The 14,565-nt window shown below is 40.8% G+C and overlaps 1 protein-coding gene across 2 annotated transcripts in view; it reads left to right on the top strand.

Annotated features, from left to right (window-relative positions):
* The window catches only part of SULF2 (sulfatase 2), a 63,049-nt gene extending 49,693 nt beyond the window's left edge, over nt 1-13,356 (top strand). Inside the window, exons 11-20 of one of the 2 annotated variants that reach the window (XM_086761024.1) lie at nt 2,729-2,972; nt 4,484-4,580; nt 6,259-6,353; nt 8,967-9,026; nt 9,478-9,647; nt 10,120-10,262; nt 10,483-10,606; nt 11,263-11,293; nt 11,585-11,641; nt 12,439-13,356. In XM_086761024.1, coding sequence (XP_086617150.1) covers nt 2,729-2,972; nt 4,484-4,580; nt 6,259-6,353; nt 8,967-9,026; nt 9,478-9,647; nt 10,120-10,262; nt 10,483-10,606; nt 11,263-11,293; nt 11,585-11,641; nt 12,439-12,469 — 1,052 coding nt within the window. In that variant the 3' untranslated portion in view covers nt 12,470-13,356. The remainder of the gene's footprint in view (nt 1-2,728; nt 2,973-4,483; nt 4,581-6,258; nt 6,354-8,966; nt 9,027-9,477; nt 9,648-10,119; nt 10,263-10,482; nt 10,607-11,262; nt 11,294-11,584; nt 11,642-12,438) is intronic. The other variant, XM_086761025.1, reaches the window with a different exon arrangement.
* The last annotated feature ends 1,209 nt before the right edge of the window (nt 13,357-14,565 follow it).

Here is a 14,565-nt window from a genome sequence, read left to right as displayed (position 1 = left end):
GGCTGCAGGGGGATCTCTGCTCCTCCGTGGGCCTCCCCGGGCTGCAGGGGGATCTCTGCTCCTCCGTGGGCCTCCCCGGGCTGCACAGGCACAGCCGGCCTCACCATGGGCTGCACCACGGGCTGCAGGGGAATCTCTGCCAGGGGCTGCATTACTCTTTCCCTTCCTTCTTCACTGACCTTGGCGTCTGCAGCCATTCCTCTCACAAGAAATTCTTCACGATCAGGCTCAGGTAGATGCCTCTCAGGTTCTCTTCACATCTCCTCTTTTCTGCTCTCAGATGGCCGCCCGGCGGGAGGCCAGGGGGTGAGGGCTGCAAAGCCCACCAGGCCTCACGCCTCTCTCTCTCTCTGCCCGTGCTGCTGCTGCTTTTTTAATTTTTATTTTATTTTTATTTTTTTTTCCTCTTCTTAAATATGTTCTCAGAGAGGCATTATCACTGTTGACAATTATCTTGACCCTGGCCAGCGGTGGGTCTACCCTAGACCAGGCCAGATGCACTGGACAAAGGGGAAACTTCTAGCAGCTTCTTGCAGAAGGTGCCACTGTAGCAGCCCCCCAAACCAGCACAGCTTTATTCAGTTGAATAATAATTTTGGATACTACAGTTCGTGCTTTCACTAGACAGTGTGGAAACCTTTTTACTAGCAAAGAATGGTTGTAAAAAATCAGGTGGTTTTGAGTCTCTAGACTGTCTGGGGGAATCTGGACCACAACAGTGTACTTTCTTTCAGGCTCCAACAATGACAAGCATGCTTGTCAAGTGCTCCAAGAAGACACAATTGGATGAGTGGGGCACTGGAATGTAGTTAGCTTTCTTAGGCTTAAATTTCTCCAGACTCAGTTCTGAAGATGCAACTTTTCAGCAGTACGATCTGTAAGACAGTTGGCTTGCTTTTGTGAGACTAGAGGAAGAGAGGCATCAGGACTTCGTGGGTTTTGTACACATGTAAGTGAATTGGACAGTAAAACTTAAACCTGGGGGAGGATCAACTAATAAATAATTAGACATTGGTATTTGTGCCTGCAGTGCACTTCACGTGCAGGAGAGCACAGCACAGATTAGTATTGATCTTCTTAATATTTTAACCACTTCCTCTGGAAATAATGGAGTTTGGTACTAATCACAGTACTGAGTCAGCACTGTGGATAGCACGTTGCAATAAAGCAATACAACAAGGCCTTTAAGAGCTGTCTCACTCCAGACCAATTTGTTCATTGGAGGGCTGCAAGGCTGTTCATTAGTTTGGCTGCAAGGGAGCAGTAACTCCTGGCTTCTAATTCTTCAGGGATGTGTGTAGACAACAGTTCCCTGCAGCTATCTGCCGAGGTCCGACATGCTGGATTGGCATATTAGACTTGCAAGGAAGGTAAATTGTTAGTTGACTGAGCTTAACAGGATGAAATGAGGGAACAATTAAAGAAATGGGAGTTTATACTTTGAATATAATTGTTAGGGTGTAGCTTTTTGGAACTTCCTCCTACTTCTGAAAAGATGGGAGTTTCCTTCTCATTTAGTCAAACATTTCCTGAATGGGTGCCTGAAATAGGGTTGGTCTTTTGGTTGGGTTTTTTTTTTTTTCCCCTTCGGCAGTGACTCACCTGGCTTAATGTTAGCAATAAACTTTGAACCACAGGTGGAAAATCTGCAAAGCCAGACAATCCAGCTGGTATTCTACTTTCTGTGTGTGGCGCTGACAAGAATATAGCGCTTGGACCAGTTTCAGGTGGGAGGAGATGTTTATTTCTCTTCCCACAGTCTGCGAAATGACTTTTGAGACTTTGCGATCCATTTGGAATTAATGTAAGGCTGCTTGAAAAAAGCCACTCTGCATTAATGCCAAAGCATGCCAGTTGACTTGAATATTTCTGTTGTCAGTTTTGGTTGTTTTGCTTCCTATTACTTTTTTTTTTTCTCCCCTGCTTGTTTTGCTGGGGAGATTATCCTGTAGAGAAAGTTTGCTTTTCTGTGGAGCTTGGGATTGCAAGAAAGATTGGTCTTGTCATTGGTTGAGTTTTCCCCTTATCAGCAAATGCAGAAACAAAGTCTGAAGGAGTGCATAGGACTGAAGGGTGGTGCTTTGTGTTGAAACTCACTGACTGGTCTGCACATCAGGAAAGTAATTCCAAAGAAAAGAATTACATATGGATAAAGGTAAAGATTCAGATATTAATCCCTCCCCAAAAAATTCAAGCATCTTGCCTTGAAGAAAGAGCATAGAATTGAGAAAAGCCTCAGGTTCAACACTGGGAATACTTGGACAACTTCAGGAAGGTGTGGCAGGAGTCCTAGCACTGGAGCTTTGTACGGTAGACAATGGAAAACAGAGAGAACCAGTCCGTAAGGGAGACCCAAGACCTTGCTGTCTTAACTGCTCATGGTTGGTTTTTAATGTCTTACTGCCATCTAGTGACCCCTGGGGGGAAAAGCAGAGTCTCTTTGAGAGAGCTGTTCTCTAAGTGGTGTTGGACAAGTACATTTCCTTTCTACTCTGCCATCCCTGTGCATTTGCCTTACATCTGCCCGAAGGTATCCATCTATCCATGCAGAAGGTAATGAAGCAGCAGTTCAGAGGACAGCTGCAACAAACACCATTTGTCATCCAGTTAATTCCAAGTGTCACAGCATGGGCTGTTTGGTTTTTTTTCTCCCAAGAATCAGAGAGGACCAAATTGTAACATGCTGTTTCTCCCCCCTCTTAATTCTTTCACTTCCTTTCTCATGCAGAATACAAACCAAGCTATGTCCGGAATCGCTCTATCCGTTCTGTATCTGTTGAGCTGGATGGAGCCATCTACAACTTGGGTTTAGAGGATGGCTACCAACCTGTCTTACCAAGAAACATCACCAAGCGGCACAAGATGCAGAGGGCTATCCTTCATGAGGAGGAAGATAAAGATGTGGGGGAGTACAGTGGCACTGGTGGCATTGCGGAGTATACAGCCCCTAACCTAATAAAAGTGACTCACAGGTGAGCGCACGTGGGATATTTCTAAAAGCTGTTGCTGCGTAAATGACTGCTTCACATAGAGTGTGTTAACTTGTGATGAGCGTATTGTGTGCCTTGTGGGTACCCAGTCTAGCTTCACTAAGGAAGTCTCTCAGAGCTTGCTGTAGCCAGCGCTAGGAAAGGGAAAGCTATATTATGAATGGAGTTGAGTGGACCAGGGGCATCGGTACGTGGAGCATATTGAGAGAGAGGTGAGGGAATTGTCTAGGCATACTAATAGCTAAAAATCTTTTCTTTTGCCTGCAAGTCTAGAGACTGATGGTGTATCTTCAACTGTACTTAATTAGTTCAGTTACCATTTCTGCTTGTGAATTATCAGGAAATCCACCAATCGTTCTTGATTACGTGCATTAAACCGTTCAATGACTAGCTCGTGTAAACGTACATGAGCCAGCCTAGCTGCTGTTGAAATCTGTGGTTTCCATTTGCTTTCTGTTTACGGGGTTAGGGACTCACTGACACAAGGAAATGTAGCTAGCTTGACATCAGAGAATTGTGCCCTCTTACCCCAGCTCTCATGAATGTTCAGGACCCATAAATCACTATATGTGCTTTTCTTCTGGAACAAGATAAATGGATTGTTGTTGCCTTACTGGGTGAATCCCAAATCCATACAAGGAACTGTAAGGGAGGTTGTGCATAATTCATGAGGAGTCCCCAGGAACGCTTACAGAAAAGAAGGCAGTGGGACAACATGCATGAGGTGGTTTAAAGAAAATAAAGGAGTATTGAAAATACTCAGCTCTAATTTAAACAAGCATTCAAAAATCTCTACATGGTATTTGTTGACACCTAATAAGCTTCTTGGGTAAATTTGTCAAGCATTTTTTGTTTGTTTGTTTGATCTTGAAATAATTTTAAAACGTGGATTGCATTGAAAGTTAAAGAAACATAAGGACTCTAAAATTGTCAGAGGGTATTTTGCATTTGAAGTCAGGGTGATATCTTTGGAAAAAAAAATATTTGTTGTAGAAAACAGCAAAATTTCTTTTTTTTTTATTTTTATTTTTATTTGTGGTGTAGTAATACATCTTATAAAGTAGTACTTTATCCTTGCCCCTACTCCTGTGTCACTTAATTATGCATTGGGAAATTGCTTCTGAGTAATGCTTTCAGTGCTTGCTAGTTAGTAGAGATTATTTATGTAGACAGCCTAATGAATAAGCAAGAACTCTGTGCAGCACAATTTACATATAGAAATTAAGCAGTCAACAGGTTCTGCTTGGTAGGAATAGTCTCCTTGAATTTTTCTTCTTTTGAAAAATTCCCATGGCAACTCAAACCCAAACCTCTTTCCTGGCTCATAGCACACTCTGATTCTCTTGAATGAACATTGTTTTTTTGAATTCTGCATGTCATTTCCAATCTGGCTTCTCATCTGTCCTGGAGCTGTGTTATTCAAGCCGGCTGTTCGCACTGCTCTGTGTGTGTGTATCCACTATAACAAACATCGTTTGCTTTTCCATGCCAAGGTGCTATATTCTGGAGAATGATACCGTTCAGTGTGACACAGATCTGTACAGGTCACTGCAAGCTTGGAAGGATCATAAACTTCATATTGACCACGAGGTCAGTGGTGTTATCAGTCATGCGTTTTCAGTGTGTGTTCTTAGCATGGTTTTCTGTGGGCCGATAGCATCGTGCTGACTGTGTTTGTGTCTGTCTGCCTCTGGGTATCCTTGTGCTTCCCTGGAACCTTTTGAACTTGCTGGCTGATTTCAGAATAGAAGTTCCAGAGAGAAAGTTATTACAAGTTTGTGAGGACAAGATTCTGAGTGGAGGAGAGAACTGCAACTGAAGGGACAGCTGAGAAATGTCATAAGCCTTATGAGATCAATTAGAGACTTTTAAGTGTCCCCATCCTGGGGAAAAAAAAATCATCTGGATCTTTTTCACATTTTATTAGCCCTGCTTCCCAATATAGCTCTCAACAAGAGGCCTTCAACTGTTAAACTTAAGCCCTTGCACTTCGAAATTGAATTTGTTTTCCTTAGGCTTGTGTACATGAAGAACCTGAGATAATTTGCCCTATGAAATTTGCCTGTAAAACTTAATCTGACATTTTTGTCCCTAATATTGAAGAATATAAGCTCAAACCCTTCACGTGTTGTGTATGAAAGAGACAGTGTTTGAAGGACCAGATAAGGGTGGAACAAATGCCAAGGAGAAGCTTAAAGAAAGGAGCTCCTGTATTCTCTTACCAAACTACATTAATTCACAGCACAGTCCTATGTAAAAACCTGTTGGCCCCCTTTTACAGTACAGATTGACTAGTACCAAGGCAGACGCTGGAACACTTACTAGTTCTGCTAGGTTTGGAAAAGGGCAGTTTCAGTATCACCATACTCTTGTAATTCTTTTTTCTTCAGAAAATGTAGGCTATATGGAGTGCCAAAGAAAGCAAGAACTTATCTGTTCTGTGGTGTTCCTGACTTAGGGTCTCAGGACTGGGATCTTTGCCTGTTTTTCTTGAACACTGTTCTATCTATGCTTCAGCAGCCACGTGCTTCCTCTAGACATACGGGCACTAATGTCTAATGATAGTTCTGCAGTTGTTCACACTGGATTACTTTGTTTTTTCTGCTGTGTAAATAACTGAGGTAGAAGACTCTCATAGCCATCTGAGTGGAAACAGGCCACACTGTGTGGGAGCTAGACTGAACAAAAGCAGGAGTTTTATTTACTGAAAAAAAAATAGACTATTAAAAATAAACCGTGTGGGTGGCACAATTAACTGCTAATCCATATCCTGTGTCGCCAGACATCACTAAAGACTGCCATGCAAAATGACACAGCTTGGCTGCTTTTCTTTTTCAGAAGCTCTGAAGAAGGGACTTCAGAGCACCCTCTCCCCGTCCCCTTCTCAGGTTCATAACAGGCTGAAATTTAAGGGCTTAATTTTCCTTTGAGTAACCTTTCTCCCCTTGCAAACATACTGCAGAGCACAAGAGAAAAAGTCACAATGGACCCAGGAGTGGTTGTCTACCTGAGGCTGTGTGCCCCCATTCCCCCAGTGCCACATTCCACTTTCACATTCAGTAATCAAAGCAGGGAAATTGCCAGCAAGGTTTCCTCCTGCTGTAGTTCCCTTTTGGAGAGGCAGGTAATTTGAAAATGCTTGTTAGTGGTGGGAGTCATGGGAGGTGGTGAAAAGGAAGCATTTGCTGATGGTAGAATGGGTTTGAGAAGGTTAGAATAAGACTAAATTGTGCTACATTTTTTAACCTGTATCTTTATGTTTTTTTAGATTGAAACTTTGCAAAATAAAATAAAAAACCTGAGGGAAGTGAGAGGCCATCTGAAGAAGAAGCGACCTGAAGAGTGTGATTGTAACAAGATAAGGTATTTCTTGTGTACTTCAGAGTAATTATTACCAGTGAGCAACCATAGTGGATTTATGTCTTCACAGGAGAGATGATGAACCTGTTTTGTTTAGTTGTTGCCTACTTACTATACTCTTAACACTTTCTGGGGGAGCTGGACTGCTGCAGAAGTCCAAGGCCTGCCCTCTGCCAGGCTGGAGTTTAATTGGCTCTGTGTCAAGTGGTGATGGTGTAACAGGACGTGTAACTTGGCATACAAACCACTTAGTTATGCTCTTGTACTGAAGATGCTGCTATTAGATACCAGAGAGAAATATTGTAAACTGCAGGCTTTTTTTCTGAAAACTTGCTTTCCACAAGGGCAAATTTTTGATATGGTGCAGTGTTACACCTGTTTTAAAAAAGAATAGTGTGTAAGGTATATGGAATAATAGGGTGGGGAGATGAGAGAATTTCTTCCCATTTAATTTCCTCAAGGCCGAGTGTGTTATCTCACAGGGTGCAATCACTGCGAAGTTTTGCAGTTGTGCCAGGTGGGAGAAGCAGGAGTTTAACAGTTGGTACACAGGAGCCGTATTTTTGTAACCACCACTGACTTAGCACACCAGATCTTTTTGTTCCCTAGTGCAGATGATTTGTGAATTTTAAGAGCAACAGGCAATACTAAAATAGAGATTATGCATACAGGTCTCTGCATAGTTGGTTTCTCATAAAGTCAGATATTTGCAAAATACCCACCAATTGCATGGAAAGAAGGTTCAAGCACTCCTGAATCCGTCTGGGGAGCAAGCAAGCTCTTGCTCTGCAAATAAGCACAGCACAAAATCTTTCGAAACCCAGTGTTAATCCAAACAGAATTTGCTCCTGAGAAGGCTGTTCAGAAAGAAAGCAGAAGCAGCTGCTCCCGGTCCTGGTGACCACAGAGCAGTCGCTGAGGTTGCTGTGAGCCGGGCGTCACCAGGAGCACAGTAGCCACAGTGGCAGTAGCGGTACAAGTATCACAGAAAAAGCTGTACTTGAATGTACTCGAAAGCACAAGGCAGCCATGCTACTACCTGTGGCTAACGCAGCTTTAACTGAGTAGCCTCTGTGAGGCTACTTCTCTCTCTCATCGGTATGACAGAATGAGATTTTGAGCATAACACCTGAGTCCTTGGAGGTGCAGCACAGCCTGGTTTACAGACGTGAGGTACGTCGTTGTCATGGCTCTTGTGGGTCCTGCAGCACAGCTTCAGCAACAGATCACTGAAGCACTGAGAACATCAATTTCTTGGGTTATATCAACCCCTACATAGAACCCGTGCCAAAAAGTGTTTAAAATGAAATCAGTATAGTTCTAAATTGAAACCCCCCCCAAAAAGTTTATATTGTTTTATAATCCACTGCCTTGAAAACGGATGTTAACAACTGAGTTTATTTAATATATAATGTAATTATGATGTTATTTTTATTACTGAATGTTTTATAGTAAATGTAAGTATTGTAATTTTTTCAAGCCCAACATAGGAAGCACTTATATTTGTACATAGTATTACTCAGATTACTAATCTCACTGAAATCAATTAAGTTAATCATCTGAGTTATATATGTTCAAATGTTTGCAAAATTGCATTGAATTAGGGTTTAGGATTTAGCATTTAGGATTAGTTAATGAAATACCCAGTGTCTGTGGAAGATAAAAAATTTCAGATAGCTTAATGAAGTAAGTTCTTTAATAATCTTATTTTGTTAATTTACTATAAGGATTAAATTTATTAAAGGTCCCAGTAGTATTAATAATTTTAAAGATCTGTTTTGTTTTGAAGGGGATTTTAGTCTGACAACTAACTGAATTCTGATGTACTGTTTAGAAAATAATATTTATTGAACTTAGTTTGCTGATTGATGTGGGTAGTATAATGAACTTTATCAGTCAGAAAAGATTGCCATTGATTAAGGCCGTTTTGTCTTTTTAACTTTGCAAACTACACAGAAAGGAAATGTCTGCAAAATCTTTCAAGAGTTTCTGGAGACAGCTAAAACACCCAGCTAGAAAGTGTTTGTCTGCTTACCCCCTCTGTATCTCAGAATATGTTAGACACTGTGATTGCTGGGACAGTTCCATGCCTCTAGTTAGTTTTCCAGGAACTTCTAGCTAGTAACAATAGAGGGAAAAAAAAGGAACCCTACAATGTACAACTGGTATTTAAATTTGTTCATTCAGAAGGAAAACTACAGGAAGGTGGTATGAGCTCGTCATCATCCAAAACATTAGTGAATATTCAGTTGAAGAAATGTTGTAATTGAATTATAAATTTATTTGTTTTATCTGCCCCGTCTTGGGAAACAAGAACCAATGCCAACTAACACAGAAAATTGTAGCTGGAATAATCTGTGGGCACGTATTGCAATACAGTGTTAGAGCACCTGATGTCACTATGCACAAGCGACCTAAGGAAAGAAAGGCACAACAAGGCTCAGAAGTGCCTGACCCAGCCTAGCAAGGCTGCTTTGTATTCACCACGTACATGAATAAATTGAAGGGAGAAGTGATGCTGGATTAAATCTGCTTTAAGTCCAGTATGGAAGGGTAGTATGGACACGAGCAGTTGTCTTTCTGTTGTTCATCGACAATGCTGGTTTTGTTTTCCAGTTACCATTCAAAGCACAAAAGCAAACTGAGGCACAAGGGATCTAGTCTTCATCCTTTCAAGTAAGTGAAGGCCTGTTCCTTTGAAAGAGGAAATGCAAAGACTCTAACATTTGGTCCATGCACACCAGTTACAAATTAAGCAAAAGCAGCAGTATTTCGTTTATGTGGTATTAAAAAGAATAAACACACGGACACCTGGGCAAGGAACTAAGCCCATGTTGAAATGCTTTTAAATTCTGAGTTAAGGTTCCTGGTTTGGGAAATGTCACATCACAGACTTCAGGCAAGCCTGTAAGCCCTGTTGGCTTTGTTTTTGGTTTGGGTTTTTTTTTTTTTTTAGTGCTATTTTGCAGAGTCATATCCAGAGCCATTTGGAAGAGAAGCCATTTAATTAAAAAACATCAGTTATTTCTTTTCCTCAAAGCAGCTTATTTTTATTAGCTGCTTAATTTTTTTTAGATGTGTTCAAGTATAACAGAGTCTGCATGACCCTAATGTTTCATGTGTGCAGGAAAGCCCTACAGGAGAAAGACAGGCTGTGGCTGCTTAGAGAACAGAGACGTAAGAAGAAACTGCGCAAACTGCTTAAGAGAATAAAAAACAACGACACATGCAGCATGCCTGGTCTGACCTGCTTCACCCACGACAACCAGCACTGGCAGACTGCTCCCCTGTGGACACGTAAGGACACTCTGAACTAAGTAATAGGTAGGCGCGTACTGGCTAGGCTGGGCGAGGATGCTGGGCTACTGGAAGTTAACCAGTATCATGAGTTATGTAGCCAAAGCTACGCAGCCTTCCTCATACTAAATAATCTCTGGTTCAATGTAGGCATTATCCTTGCACAAAAGGCAAGGGAGTTAGAAACAACTGCAAATAAAAACCTACAGGCTTTGTGCACAGTACATGTGTAGTATCTCACTATCTGGAATGTTTCCCAGCCAGAGAAGACAGGGAAAGCACTAGCCAAGGCGTTAAGCAAAAGTTAGCCGTGTTGTGTGAGTTAGGTATGCATGGAACAAGCAGCTGATGCTGGAAGGTGTTCTCTGCTTCAGAGCTGAGGAGTGACTGTCTGTGAACAAAGCAATACCATGAACAAGTGCCTAAAGACTGCAGCATGTGGCTTATGTCTTTGTAACTCCTCAATTTGCAGTGGGCCCTTTCTGTGCCTGTACCAGCGCCAACAACAACACATACTGGTGTTTGAGGACAATCAACGAGACCCACAACTTCCTGTTTTGTGAATTTGCTACTGGATTTTTGGAGTATTTTGATCTCAATACCGATCCGTATCAGGTACCTGATTGTAGAACAGCTCTAGAAATACATGATTATTCCTCACTGCCGGTACAGTGAAGTAGCACAGTATTGGTGCAGGACATAGGTAAGGCCTGAATCACTGAAGGTAGCAGGCTTTGGCTTCTTTCCCGTTACAGATAAACCACGTGTATTCCACGTATGAAAGTGACTCAGCTACAGAGCAGTAGTTACTAACACGAACCCCTGTTTGTTGCAGCTGATGAATGCAGTGAATACCCTAGATCGAGATGTTCTCAATCAACTGCACGTCCAGCTCATGGAGCTAAGAAGCTGCAAAGGGTACAAACAGTGCAATCCCAGAACAAGGAACATGGAGCTGGGTAAGTGCCTCTCTCCTGTACACTCAAAAACTCCCCAAAGGAAATAGGGCTCGCTCTTACCGTTATGAAACTTGTATCAGTTAAAAGGATTTTAGTATTTATTAATCGTAGTAGTGCCCTGCTGAGGCTGAGGGCTGCATGCTCAAATCTTTGTTTGTTCAGTTTTTGTTATGTCGTGTTTCTTAGATGAAGATACTTAAATAAGATACCTAAATAGTCTAGTGAGGAGTATTGCTGAGATGGAAGGGTAAGGAGCAAAACTAACGAGAGAGGGAAAGAATACCTTCATAGCCACTTCCAACTTCATGGACTCATAGGACCAAAGCACAAAATATTATTTGGGGTCTTACTTAGTAGCTACACCACATAAAGCTGTACATTTTGAAACCAACAGGTTTTGGAATTGAAATATACCACTGAAGGATATTTACACAAGAGTTTCAAAGATATCTATCCCAATTTACAACCTATTTTACCTAGAATAAGGGACTAAATACCAAAATAACGGCTCCAGTTCACATGTATGGAAATACTTACCAGGGCAACGCATGTTAATCTGCTGACGGTCTGAGGCGGTTTTTAAGCTTGTGCCTTACCTGATATCTTATTCTGTTGCAGGCAATGGTTAGTAACGTTCTTAATTTTTCCTCATCTAGGACTTAAAGATGGAAGCTACGAGCAGTACAGGTACATTTTTTTAAAAAGTTAAATTATTGTTCTTAAGGAATACCTTAATGCTAAAGGAGAGAGGAGTGTGGGATTGGGAACCACATGGACAGACACTGCCTGGAATGGTGTTTGCAAGATCTTTCCATCCCAGTTACTTAGACGCACCAGAGCTATTGCCATTTCAATGTTCTAATCTTTTTAGCCAAAACTGAGGCTAAACTCTTCTCCTTCCTCACCTTTTACACTGTAGTGCTGGTGGTTTTCTTGGTGATGGTTAACTTTTTTCTCCTTTTGCTGCTTAAAAATTAGGCAGTTTCAGCGTCGAAAGTGGCCAGATGTGAAGAGACCATCATCTGCCAAGTCACTGTGAGTTGGGAGCCATTCACAAAAAGCATTGAGCTTTTACCTTCCTTCCCTTCCTTCACTTCTCTTTTTGCATGCAGCACCCTTTTTTAACATCTCTTTTCATGGAATGTGTAAGTGGGAAGTCCTCTAAACTATGCAAGAAATAAGATACTGCCATCATTACAGACAACTACGGCTGTACAAAACCTCTTGGGACATGTTTCCTGGGAATCTAGGAGCGTTAAGGTCAAGGCAGTTTCAAACTTGAGCAAAGGCGGGTGCTCAGTTAGAGAACAACCCAGTTGTGGTTAACTGCTGTTACATTGGTTTTGTCTGAATATAAACTCGTAGCAGCTACCTAGTGGTCTGTCACATTGTCCAGAAAGAACAAACTGATTGTAATTGCTGACAGTATCATGTATTTTCTTGCACGTTAGAACAGAAGTAGACTACAAGACAGAGCTATACATTTTGTTTTATTCCATCACTGTCCTAAAAATCTAAGATTGCTTTCTGCTTACTTTACTACACCCCTTAAAAGCTGAAGATGATATTCAGTTCTCAACTTGCCCAAAAGGATTTGCTCATTTAATAGTAATATTTGTTTGATTTTAGAAACAGCTAGAATTAATGAGCTACAAGTTTTATAGAGGTTTAAGTTTCAACCATAGTTGGATTGTTACTGTGATACACCTGCTGTATTTTTACAGGTGGTCCAATTGTTGGTTTTTTTTCCTGTCTGGAACCATTAAAAATTCATTTCTAACTACTGCCTACTAGAATGTTATACACTAAAGCATGTTTGTTTTACTTTAAAGAGGACAACTGTGGGAAGGATGGGAGGGCTAACCTGCCCCAACTGCTGCATCTCCATAAGGATACAAACGGACCAGAACTTGAATCCATGTACAGACTAAATGAAAACGTGTATGACTTCAGAAAGAAGTCTACTGTTAGCCTGGAGGAGCGGATAACGTTGAGGCTGAAATAGGTAGGATGTTTGCACTGGTGCGTGAGTTACATAGATGCAGTGGAATTATGGGAAATGCTGTCAAAAATACAGGTCTCTGAAGTCCACTATTGTACCTGCTTTTTGCTTTGGATTATACCTCACCTGCTTCACAAGGCATTTTACTTCAAGAAGACACCACTAACACTGATCCAGGAAGGGAAATACAGCTGCATCCCAAAGAGGATTGCCATCCCAGGGGCAAAGCAAAACAAGGGCAGTGGAAGTCAACGTAAAACATTCTTCAGTACAACTGTTTCTTCAGTTGTCAGGAGAGAAACTTGAAAGCCAAGTGTAAGTCTAAAGCAAGATTTAGAAAACATGGACGCTTTTGCTCGTAACTGGAGTAAAGGTAATGGTGGAAAAGAACTTTAAGAGATTCAGGAATTGAATATTTTCAACATCATGACATTTCTCAAATTTCCTCTGAGGACATGTTTTAGTTCCATGTCTACTTGTCCATCCCATTGACACCTCTAAGAAAATTAGAGAAAATCTTGACTAACAGGATGCTGGATTCTTGGAGGGGTTGTGTAAATATTGATCAATATACTGTTTGAAAAGAAATTCCTTCAGGATGTGAAGAACTTTGTTAATAAACAGAGTGGAATGCCCACACACCATTTCTCTAAATGTTACTTAATGTTGCGTAGCACATTTCAGAATTTATCCATTTTTAAAAGTACCGAAAAATTTCAGTAAATATACATCATAAATTTTAATGAAATCAGATTTGTATGAAGTTTTTTTTGTGGTAATATTATATTGTATGTTCAAAACCAAAACAATTCCTTTGAGAAAGCAGCATTTGCTTAGTAGTGTAACTTTTACATTTCTTTTTTAAAAAAAAAAGGCAGCTCCAAGAAGTTCAACGCTTGTACCCAATGAAGAATAATCCAGTTATAGTTGAGTCTACAAAAAAGTAGATGTTCCGAATGACAGTTTACTGTTTAAAGGTTTTTAAAGGGAAAAACCTCTCATTTTACTAAGGAAGCACAGTGTACAGAGTTGATTTGAGTATTTTCCTAAAGACGTTATTAAATACAAGTGTAGTACAGGCACTAGTGGCAATACTCATATTTATAATTTGTTTGATGTTAATCATCTGCTGCCTGTTACAAAGGCACTGCAGGAGGGAGCTCACGCGACAGATGACCAACTGTGGCCTTCACTCTTAACAAAGAGGTACTGTTTTCAAAACACAAACTGAATTGCACTTCTAGAAACACAGTATAAAAATACATACTGGAAATTATTGTGATACCCTTCCTGGTTTTGCACATTAGGAAATTCAAGTGGAATTACTTCATGAGGGATACAGATCTCTAGTACCACACACCCATACAAAAAGATACTTGACGTTAGAAACAGAGAGAAAAAACCTCTTCCAAAGTGGCAGTGGGGTCTTTCATGGTATGTGCTATATACTAATACTAGACCTGAGCTTGTATTTGTATCTCACCTAAGTCAAATACACTTCCCAAACCTTTCTTGCAAGTTTTTAAATGATGGAGGTAATATATGATTGTCTCACTAGCCGTTGATTGTTTATAACCTGTTACCCTTGTCATGGATTATTAAAGAAACATCTGCTGGATTATGAGATCCTGATCAACAGAAATAAGTAAAAAAATACTGAATTTAAACTCAGCACTAGAAACATACTTCTGATGCTTTCCAGAGAAGAGTGTTTGTTAGCTGTCTGCCACTCTTAGTGAGTACACAGAAAGAACACTAGGTTAGATTTTTAAAAATTTGCACTTCCCTTTTTTTTGTGTTCAGTCTGTGATCTTTGACCAGCTGAGGGCGTGACTATCAAAATCCTGTATGAGCAGGGTTGCTGCTCCTGCTGTGTGTCAGTCAGAAGCCTGAAAAGTTACCATGCCTCTTCACACAAGATTTTGAGCTGTGGGCCTTCGATGTGACACAAGAAGCA

This window comes from Chlamydotis macqueenii, chromosome 16 (genome assembly GCF_036417535.1).
Source record: "Chlamydotis macqueenii isolate bChlMac1 chromosome 16, bChlMac1.mat, whole genome shotgun sequence".
In the NCBI taxonomy this organism is placed as follows: Eukaryota; Metazoa; Chordata; class Aves; order Otidiformes; family Otididae; genus Chlamydotis; species Chlamydotis macqueenii.
Note: the sequence above shows the minus strand (reverse complement) of the source record. Positions and strands in the feature narration are given on the sequence as shown.